An 11,859-nucleotide genomic window follows, 5' to 3' on the forward strand; every position below is an offset into this window, starting at 1 on the left:
TGTCAAGGTAATTCCCTGAAACTGAATTATACAGAAAAAACTATAAATTGTTTTGTTGAGTAATGTATAATAGTTGATTACGACCCAGATTTTCGTTATGATATGTTAATCTCTAAACCCTAAATATTATGCATTCATCAAAGAAATGATTTTTAGTTTTTGCGTGCAATTCGGTTTCACGGAATTGCTTTGACCACTTTACCATTGAATTCCACCATGGGGGAGAGTTTAGGAACCGTCTAGAAACTAAATGCGAGAGGAGGGGGTATGATTACTGTTGTCGACAGAGTAAATGCAGACTTGTTTTGGGCTTGGATAATGCTCTCTAGGGTTATAGAAAAAAAAACTGACTTAAATTGAAAAAAATTCAAACTTTGGACTGAATTGGCAAAAGTATCAAACCATATGGACGAAAATGACCAATAACTCAAAATAAAAAAGAGAAAGACAAAAATAGCCTTAAACTAACGGCATAGCTGGATGCCGTTAGACGGATAGGACGTAATTGGCTAATATTTAAAACTATGAGGACTAAATTGACAAAAATAAAAATTTTGGACTGAAGTGGCGAAAGTAGCAAACCACAGGGACGAAAATGGCCATTAACTCAAACTACGCATTTTAGGAGTCTTGTAGTTTATCGTTCCAAAGAAAAATAAATAAAGTTATACAACATATAAGAGACTATAGAAATGCTATATGCATATATGATGTGACATACGCATGCATTTCTATCTATTCTAATAAAAGACTATACATTCTTACCACTTATCAATCTCATAGTCCTCCTTACATTTTTTTTCAACTCATTTCAATATATGATCATTATCTTTTAAGTCATTTCAATATATGAATTCAAGTTTATTATTATCAAATGTAAATTCTGACCGATTTATTCATTAATACCAATGGTGAAATAAGAAAATAAAAAAATATCAAAACTGAAGTTGCAGGCCTGTTATAATAAAATTTTAAAGTCACATGTAATTGCAAATTAAAAAAAATAAAGGTGCATCATTATCAAAGAATTTGAATTTGTATGATAAATTACGAATTTCTTAAGCTGGGATTCGAGTAGCAGTGCATATTTTTTTTATGTAAGACTGGTTTCAAATCTGGATTTATAATTTTCTCATATGCATTTCGACTCAGAAAAATGCGTATTTTCTTAATTTTCTTCAAACATTTTGTATAAATATTACAAACATGGAGAATACCAATTATTTTTCTAATTTTCTTCAAACATTTTGTATAAATATTACTATATGAACTATCTGCCATTTATTTATGACTTTGTTTGTGTAGTATAAAGAGTTTTAAGAATAAGAAAATCAATATGTAGTTTTCAATATTTTCTTCCATAACTCAAACCAAAATGCTTCAGAAAAATATATTTTATTACTTGATTTATACTTTTTTATACATTTAAATATATTTAATTTAGTATGCCTTATAAGACAAATCATTTAATTAAAAACATTTAAAATTTAAATCAAAAAATCTGTTTAAATCCCATTCCACTATTTTCGCTTTCCAAAAATCATTTAGGATATCGAAACCTAGAATATTGTTCTCATCGGTTATTTACATAAATTCAATATTATATTAACTTATTAATTTTATTTTTATACAAATACAACGAATTGGGGTTATGTTAGTGTCATCTGTTGGTTAGTACACAATTAAAATGTTTATATTCAAAATAATAAAGCTACACCCAATTAAAAAAAAAAAGAATTATAGTTATAACATTTGATTATTAAAATATCTTATAAACATTTGTTAAGATTCACACCATAATTATATATAACTTAATCATGCTTCTCATTACATTTCAAGGACGTTCTATTTTCATATTAATTTAAAAAAAAATAGTTACACCGGTTAAAATTTAAATATCATGCTTCCATAAAATCCGAAATCTTTGCTTTTTTTTTCTATAAGTTGCTTATATATATATATATATATATATATATATATATATATATATATATATATATATATATATATATCGATTAATTAAATATTTATATAACTTTCCATGATATTTACTAATAACACGGAATTAGTATTCAAAATTTAAGCGTTCCTTATCCAGTACTTTAACCTATTATAAATAAGAATTACTATCTTCACTTTATGCAACTTTAAATCTTCTAATATTTTACTAACTTAGAATAATTAATGTTATTTGTACATGGCTTTAAGATTAGTATGTCTTTGTCATTTTCCATTCATATGAAATGAAACAAATTATTTTGGTATATTTTAATTTTCGGTTTTATATGTTGCTTTATTATATAATTGTTAATTGTAAAATATAACATCAATTAAAACTTTGTCATACACAGAATATTAATGACAAAAATATTATCATGATCAATCAATTTCAGATTCTAAACATTATAAGGATGATTATATCATCAAAGTTCAAGTAATCTGGTTTTTGGGATAATCATGTTTTTGGATAAACATAAGCAAATGATATAAAATGACATCATATTAATTGATTAAAAGTTATGATATTTTATGTGTATGAATGTTTTTTTTGTTTGTTTCATGGTTATATTATCATTTATCTATGATTGGTATTTACTTGAAGAACCTTATTGGTCACACTAACAACTATACGTGGCTATATTAAGAGTTATAAGCAGACCTATATGTTACCTTATCAAAAGTTACAAGCAGTCATGGAATAAAGATTTTGATTTTTATAAAACAATGTATACTGACCAATTTAATCACAAATGTAGTGTATAAGGAAGATTTTACTTATTTATAATATATTTATGTAATTTTAGTTATGTAATTTATATAATTATAATTTAAATTATAATTGTATTAGCAATATATAATTATTTTGTTGATTGTATTTCACTTAATTGTTAAAGTTTAAAATTTTCATCAATTAACCGTGTAATACACAGGTCTCAAACTAGTATACTTAATTATATACGTATACAAATAGGAATACTCTATAAAATAGTAACCAAGTTTTGAAATTGTTCCATTCGGTCACTCATAAAATATTTTGTTCCACTGACGTCATTAAAGTTTCCTTTTTGTTCCAATTCTAGATATTTTACCTGGATAGCATGTTATCTAGGTTTTTTTTTTAATTTTTAAATGGTTTGACATTGAATAATATTTTTTAAAACTTCAAAAAATTAGTAAAAATTAAGAAAAATAATTTTTTTAATTGTGAAAATGGCAAAAAAAAGTAGAAAAATTTAAGTTATGGTTTTTTTTATAAGAAACCACCATATATTTAGAAAAAATTCAAAAAGATAGTTGAGTGATATTAAAACATTTAATAGTACAATTAATTGCTTCGATACAATATATATATATATATATATAGGAACATATTAATTATATTGTAATTTTTCGCAATTTTTCAGATTTTTTTTTTGCAATTTTTCAGTTTTTTCCTTTTTTTTGCAATTTTTTGCATATTAAAAATTAATTTCTCAATTTTTACTATTTTTTCAATTTTTTAAAAAATAGTATGCAATGTCTAACTATTTAAAAATAAAAAAAAAACTAGATGTGAGAATATGTATGTTACATTTATGGAACATGTGATATAATATTTGCTTGCAACATATGATGACTAGTATATGTAACATGTGATGATATCATAGGTAAAAACATTAATACTATATAAATTCGACTCAAACCTGTCTTAAACATAGAATTTGTTAAGAAAGCACAAAATAATTAGAAGTTCAAAAAGGTTGTGTGTTCAAGAGCTATTAGAGACAACTTTGATAAAAGGTATGTGAGTTTTTGTTTATAAAAAATAATGGATTTATTTTAACTTTTTAAAAATTTTAGCAAATGGCAAAGAAATCGATGCTCAACAAGGGGTGTTCGGCCGACATCACCAGCGATAATGTAGCACAACCTGTCCAGGACGCTGCAAAGCCAACTGACGGCGTACTTAAGATTTCTGGAGAGGGAAGTAACCTAAAGAAGCATTACAAAGAATTTGAATTCAATGGGAACACTTATGAGCTTGTGGGTTATATTTTTACAACTACTAAGTTTTTGATGTATTAATATATACAATTACAAAACTTAGTGATAATATTTATCTATACATTTTTTTCCCTAATGTAGGGAGATACTGTCCTTTTAGCTGCTGATTCTCAAGGACAGCTGGTGAAGCCGTATGTGGCTATAATAAAGGTATTTACATTTATTTAATCTTTAATATGGTACAGTGGTAAGCATTTGATTCCTCTTTATAAAATGTTTCAAAGTTTGAATTTCAATCTGCTTGCTACATTAACCTCTTGAATGTCACGTGTTGGCGCACACTTTGATTTATCTAATGCCATTGCTTAGAATGAAACCGGTTGCTTCTGTGATTTCTTAGGTAGCGGGTTTTTGTGTGTACAGGATATCACGGCAAAGGAAAATAAAGAAATCACGTTGAATGCCCAATGGTTTTATCGGCCGGATGAAGTAACACCAGGAAATGGTAAAAGCATGGAATCACTCGGTACGAGGGAATTATATTATAGTTTACACATGGATGAAGTTCATGCTGAGACTGTGATACACAAGTGTATTGTACACTTCGTAACCGAACAAAATCACATCCCGCCGCGTAAAAAGTATCCTGGTTTTATTGTTATGAAGGTGTATAACCCTAGTTCTAATATGCTCACCAAGCTCACCAATAGCTTTTTACACCCTGATAGACAACAATAAATCGATCAGCTTGTTCAGACAACAATGCGTCATTTAAACATCCTTCCTGACATTTAGAGCCTAAATCATGTAGTGGACCATGAAGATTGAGTAGAAATCGGAAAGCATGAATAAAGAATCTTTTTGATTTTTGTTAATGGTTTTGTTTTCATGAAATTTTATGTTCAATGGTTGTTTCAATTTCGCATAAATATTGTAGTTCGTCTTGGATCTAGTTTGGTTAATATCAATGAAAAGTTTGCATGTTCTGAGTCAGTTACTTTAGGATTGTCATTTAGTATCACAAATCACGTGAACGATATTTTTTCAAATATATGGTTTGGTAGTTGTTATTAATGAAAATATATTCAACATATCTTTTCGCTATATGTTGAATATATTTTTATTAATAACTACCTGCATCGGTATCGAATATCGATGTTGTTTAATAGATATCATTATATAATCAAGTCTCACAACATGTTTAATATGTATATTTTAGGAAGGGGTGATTGTTGTTGAAAGAGAAAAAAAAGCTAAATGTGTTTGTCCATCCAAAGTTATGTATTAACCGAACAATATTTTAGCATTTTAACGCTTGTGGTAACTTTTAAGTTTGTATTACATAACCACTTGGGTATTTGGCTAAGTGGTAGAGGCCTAAGCCTCCTCTTGGTGGAAATTCTTATATTATACTTATATATACATATACAAATCCACATTGTTATATGGATTTGGAATCAGGGTCTTCTTAAAAGCAGCTTTTCTATCCTTGGATAGTTAGATGATTTACATAAATTCAATGGCGGAACCATATTTTTTCGGTCAGAGGGTCACAATAATTTTCTTTTTTTACATGTAGAAGTATATATAGTTCTTTTTACTAATCCAAGTATTATAAACAATAGAATGAATGAATGATGATTGAAATTGTGAAATACGATACAGTGTTTAAAGAAAATTAGTTTAGATTAAAATAAATTTAGAGAAACTACTAAAAAAACTCAAAACTCATTCAATAATACACATTAAATAGACATAGTTTGAGTGGAATCCAGCTGTAATATCACTATAGCTATGTTATGGATGAGATTTTACTCGGTATGGCTATTGTTGTTTATCTATAACATGACACATGTAACTTGTGATAATATAGAATAGTTTATAAACATAAAACGTATGACGAAAGAGAATATATTTCACATATATAACATCTGCTAGTGAGATACATATATATGTTACATGTATTTAACATATGATAAGCTGTATGCATTTAACATTTGACAGCTATTGTATGTAACTTGTGACGAGGAGGATACGCATTTTAGGGAAAAACTTTTGTTGTATAAATTTGACTCGAACAAGTCTGAAATTTAAATTTTTAAGAGAAAACAAGATAATAAGTGATTCACAAGGTTGTGTGTTCAAGAGCTACTGTATAGATAATTGTGATAAAATGTATGTGAGTTGTTTTATTTTTTAAAAAAGCAATGGATCTATTCTAACTTTTAAATTTTTTTAGCAAATGGCAAAAAAAGTGATGATCAACAAGTGGCGTTTGGCCGATATCATCAACGATGATATATAGCACAACCTGTCAAGATGTAACAAAGCCAACTCACAATGTAGTTAAGATTTCCAGAGAAGGAAGTCACCTGATGAATCATTACAAAGCATTCAAACAACCTGTCAAGATGTAACAAAGCCAACTCACAATGTAGTTAAGATTTCCAGAGAAGGAAGTCACCTGATGAATCATTACAAAGCATTCAAACCAATGGGAACACTAACAAGCTCGTGAGCTACAATTTTTACAACTACCAAGTTTTTTTTATGCATCTATAGATACAAAAATAAGTGATAGATTTTGTATATACATTTTTTAAACTGTAGAGAGACCCAAGAGACACTAATTCTAGACTCTCACTAAAAACTTAAGGAGAATGATTTAATTGATAAAGGGGTTTTTAAATAGTTATAAATTAAAGATTTTAAATAAGAAAGAAAACTAAATTTGACATGAAAACTAGAAACAAGAAATCTGGGTTGTAATCAAATATGATAAAGACGAGCTACCTAGGCATGAATCACTAGACATATATTATGAAATCCTAATTTTGGTTATTGACTGAAGACCCGGCTCTAACCCAATAAACCTCCAGTTAAGGATAATAAAGTGTGCTTGAATTGGAACAAGTGATAAAGTGCTAAGATGAACTGGCTCAACCAATAGATATCAAATCCCAAATTTATCATATATGAAGCCATTTATAACAGAAAATGAGGCACATCAAACACTTAAAACCAAGACAACGTCGAGCCAACTAATCAACTCAGGAGGTCATTTAAGTCCAGAAGACCTGCTAACTTTGATGATTATGTACCTACCTTATTGAAGCTGAAGTCAGAAAGCTTAATGATCCTATCTCTTATAATGAAGCCATAAGCAGTGATTAGTCTTCTGAATGGAATGAAGCGATAATTGATGAGCTTAACTCCATGAAGAAAAATGACGCTTGAGATTTGGTAGAATTGCTCAAAGGTGCCAAACCTGTATGATGTAAATGGGTGTTCAAAACAAGACTGGATCCAGATGGGAACGCTGAACGCTATAAAGCGAGATTGGTTGCAAAGGGCTACACTCAGAAAGAGGGAATTGATTATCAAGAGACTTTTTCACTTGCCTCTCAAAAAGATTCATTAAGGATCGTTATGGCCCTGATAGATCATTTTGATTTAGAGCTGCATCAGATGGACGAAAAAATGCTTTCTTTAACGTCAATTTAGTCGAAGAGGTGTACATTAAACAACCTAAAGGTTTTAAGCCTGAAGGTCAAGAACATCTAGTTTGTAAGTTGAAGAAATCAATATATGGGTTGAAACAAGGATCACGTCAACGGTATCTAAAGTTTGATGAAGTCATGAAGAAACAAGGTTTTGCAAAAAATCATGTGGATCAATTCACCCACCTCAAGATAAGTGGGAGCAACTTTACTATACTTGTCCTGTACATAGATGATATTTTATTGGCAATTAATAGTTTAGACATGTTTCATGAGTCGAAGGGATTACTCTCGCATAACTTTGACATGAAGGATCTCAGAGATGCTTCTTATGTTATTGGCATCGAAATTCACCAAAAAAAACACAAAGGGATCTTAGGATTATGCCAAAGGCCTACAATTGATTGTGCCCTTATTTGTTACAACATGCAATACTGTAGCCCAACTGCAGCTCCAGTAGTTAAAGGAGACGTTTTTGGTTCATTCCAATGTCCGAAAACAGAGGTTGAAAAGGAACAAATGAGAATGTTACCTTACGCGTCAGTAGTCGGAGCCTTATGTATGTACTCGCCCAAATATTTCTCATATTTCTGGAATGTTAGGCCATTATCAGACAAATCCTGGCCTTGAGCACTGGAAAGCAGCTAAGAAGGTGCTTCGATATCTGCAAAGGACGATAGACTACAAACTGACTTATAGAAGAAGTGATAATTTAGAAGTGGTAGGTTATTCTGATTTTGACTTTGCTAAATGTAAAGATGACAAGAAGTCCACTTCGGGGTATATTTTTATGTTAGCAGGCGGACCCATCTCACGAAGGAGTCATAAACAACAGTTAACAACAACTTTTACTATGATGGCAGAATATATAGCTGTTTATAATGCAACATGTCATGTAATGCTGCTTAAAAATCTGATCTCTGGACTCAAAATAGTCAATTCCACTTCTAGACCATTGAAGCTTTATTGTGATAAATCAACTTCCGTTAGTTTCTCAAGCAGTAATAGTTCGACTAGAGCTGGTTTATATCTTGATACACAGTATTTGTTCGTACGTGAACGAGTTGAGGAAAATAAACTTTGTATTGAGTATATTAGTACTAATAATTTGCTTGTGAATCAATCCGATGACTAAAGGTTTCCCACCTAAAGTTTTTAAAGAACATGTTTATAATATGGGATTTACTGAAGACCTCATTTAATTACATGTTGTGCTTACTTACGTTTTATTTAATAAAATTTCCTCATTTTTGATTATGTATGTCTCTTAATATGTTCTGCATGCGTAATGACACATAGACAAATTGGTATACAAATCAAATATTTGAAGTACTTATAAATTTTGATCATAACTACTTAGGTTTTAAACAAGGACTGCAGTATGATTAATGTGGGTCTTGAGCTGATGTTCAATTCAATAATTGTATTTATCGGCTCCAGTTTGAGTGTAAAGCGAAAATGAGTGTTACAATCTACAGACTAATCTAATGTTCATAATAAATGATTGCTCGGCCAAGTGGAAGAATGTAAGAATAAATATATGTATTTATATATTTATATATGGCCATCATTATCATTTATATAATAATAATAATAGATCAAAATAACAAAACTACACCTTATTATTATATTAGCCAGGTAATTGTTGATGGACCGACCATATTACCCTTACTTGCTAATCAAGGGTTTCCTTTTAGGTGTATATAAATATATATGGATAGAATAATAACATCATAATATACCCCTAAACACACATAAAAAACATGTGCCTCACTCTCTCTCTCTCTCTAATATTTTTGGTTTTCTCAAGAACCGTAATCCCATCATTAACATATACCCTAAAGGAGAACTCGACCAAGCTGACTATCATGTCGTTAGGATCATTTTCATCAGTCATGTTTTCTCTCTCAGTTGTTACAGATATGTTTTAGTTATAGATTTATCATTTTATTCATGTTTTCCATTAGTAACGTGAAGAACTGATCAACAGCTAGTGCTCTCATCTCAAGTTTAAGAAAAGAATGTATTTGGGTGTGAAATGATGGAGGATTAGTCCTCTTTTTATAGTGAATTTGTAATTTGGTTATGTTTGTAGAATTTACGAAATTAAAAATCATGTTTAACACAATTAAAACAAAAACTAAAATGGTTTAAGGTCCATGATTATTATTATTATTATTATTATCAATTAACAGTTTGTTATCCAGAATAACTCATGCTAATGATTAGGAGAGAGTAATTTAACGTTTTGATTTAGAATTAAACGAAGAATTAAGTGGTTTGACCACTTTAATAACATAAATTTTATTTATAGTCTTTATATAATTTCAAAATGTTTTAATATATACACCTTTATGTACATAGTTTATTAAAATAGAGATGTAAATATGTATGGTTGCAAGTCTATATAAACCTATGAACATATACTTAAATGGATTGTAGTTAGATATATACATAACGATATGCAGTTAGATAGTTTGTGTGTAACGAAGAAAAATTTCAAATTGATTAATGTTTATATGTGTAACATAAATAAGAGAAATTTTGGACCCGTCTTATAGTTATTTGGTTGCCGAGGTATTCTTGGCTTCAATTCCCTGCAGGTGCTAAGTATCTGAAGGGTTTTGCCTGTACTCGCACCTGTCTTATAGTTACTTGGTTGCCAAGGTAAGGGGTATAGTCCCGCTTACTTTTGAATCTTTTTGAAATTCTAAGAGTTGGTGAAAGGATAAGAACGGTCCAAACTGTTGAAGGGACGGTTGCGTAGTCCGACGGTTTCTTCTGACAGTTTCGGGACGTGCAGGAAGTTATGGCGACGTGACAGTATATGGTCAATCCAGACGCTCTTTCAGGCGCGTGGGCATGAGTTTTCAGGCGCGTGGCCGCGAAGTTTACGGCGCGCGTCCTGTCAACAGCTGTTGCCAGCTTGCTTTTTCCACGTGTCATAGTTTCATTGCACCAGCGTTTTCCTCTCTCTTCCGCATTAAATTCATCGCATTCATTGCGATGAGTATATAAAGGGGGAGAGGGTGCAACTTAATCCACACCTTCACTTCACTCTTCTTCTTCTAGACGATTTCTGGAGAATACTCTAACCTTTTCGTCGAGCATTCTCCTGAAATCGTTCTTCACATCCAAAACATGTCTTCCGTTCATGATCTTGAGGCTACCGCCGAGGAGTCTGACGTGTATGCCGAGAATCCGTTGTCTACTTCTGATAAGGACGATAAGAGTACTGCTGGTGAGTGCCAGTGTGCTCTTACCGTCGACCTGTACCAGTACATTGTTAGGAAGTTCATGCTCGAGCCTTTCGAGCCTGAGTTTCCTAAGCCTCATCAGACGGTGTACGATGCCCCCAAGGGCAAGATAGGGGTGTATGCCGCATTCTTCGTCTATGGGAATCTCAGGTTCCCATTGACGAAGTTTGTGTACCGTGTTTTGGAGAGACACGGTGTACATCTGACGGAGGTACACCCAATGGCGATTGCCAAGATTCGCCATTTTGAATGGGTGTGCCTCATTCTGGGCGTGGAGCCCCATGTCGACCGCCTGATGACCTTCTATTCCTGGAGGTGCATCCAGGGGTGGTATACCTTGGTCACTCGGATCAAGGGTTTGAAGATCTGCGCTACCGAGCGCAGTCTTCGGTCCTGGAAGTGGGAGTTCTTTTATATCTCCGCTCGCGTCGTCCCCATAGCGATGACGTTCAAGAACGGGAGAGCTCTCCCGAACCTTCACGCCTCCAACTACCAGGAGGCGGAATGGTTTTCCAAGATTTCTCGGGTCCAGTCTCCGGTTTACCGCTTTGCGGAGTCCGGGATGGTAATGCTCGGGATGAGCCGGGTGTGGAAGGATGCTGGGGCGGAGGCGCCACAGATTCCCATCGTCCTCGAATACGGTTTGAACTCTGTCCCTTACGGTATGCTCCGTCTTCTTTGCTGATTTAGGGTTTTTCTTCTAACTGTTTCTCTTTTTATTTCAGAGGGGAATGACTTACAATCGCTCCTGCATCCGCGGGAGGCTGGTGGTCCCGCTCGGCTGGGTACTCGTGCTCTTGATGAGAACGAGTTGCCCATCCTTGAGCAGACGGCGGGTCGGTTTGTGGAGGTTTACCCGCCAGGCCACGAGATACTGAGCGCCACGCGGCCAGGTAAAAGATTATTTAACCCTCGCCCTCTCAATGCTCAAACCTCTGACGGAATTCCTCTAATTTTGTCATCTTCTGATGAGGAATCCGCAGATGGTCCTTTCTTCGCGAGGAAGAAGGCTGCTGGCGGGAAGGGGAAGGCGAAGGTTGCCTCCACTGCCGATCCGGTGAATCGGTCTGACTCAGAGACCGAAAGCGAGGAGGCGGCAGGGAACCCTGGTGGTGGTG

The 11,859-nt window shown here is 32.6% G+C and overlaps 1 protein-coding gene across 1 annotated transcript; it reads left to right on the forward strand.

Annotated features, from left to right (window-relative positions):
* The first annotated feature begins 3,843 nt into the window (after nt 1-3,843).
* Nucleotides 3,844-4,768, forward strand: LOC143608041 (protein REPRESSOR OF VERNALIZATION 1-like). Its single transcript, XM_077083250.1, has 3 exons — nt 3,844-4,023; nt 4,126-4,194; nt 4,354-4,768. Exons 1-3 carry the CDS (start codon nt 3,844-3,846, stop codon nt 4,720-4,722), a joined length of 618 nt encoding a protein of 205 aa, XP_076939365.1. The 3' UTR covers nt 4,723-4,768.
* The last annotated feature ends 7,091 nt before the right edge of the window (nt 4,769-11,859 follow it).

Source organism: Bidens hawaiensis, unplaced genomic scaffold, assembly GCF_021521415.1.
Source record: "Bidens hawaiensis isolate Kalapana, Puna unplaced genomic scaffold, B.hawaiensis_p1.1 tig00094967_1, whole genome shotgun sequence".
In the NCBI taxonomy this organism is placed as follows: domain Eukaryota; kingdom Viridiplantae; phylum Streptophyta; class Magnoliopsida; order Asterales; family Asteraceae; genus Bidens; species Bidens hawaiensis.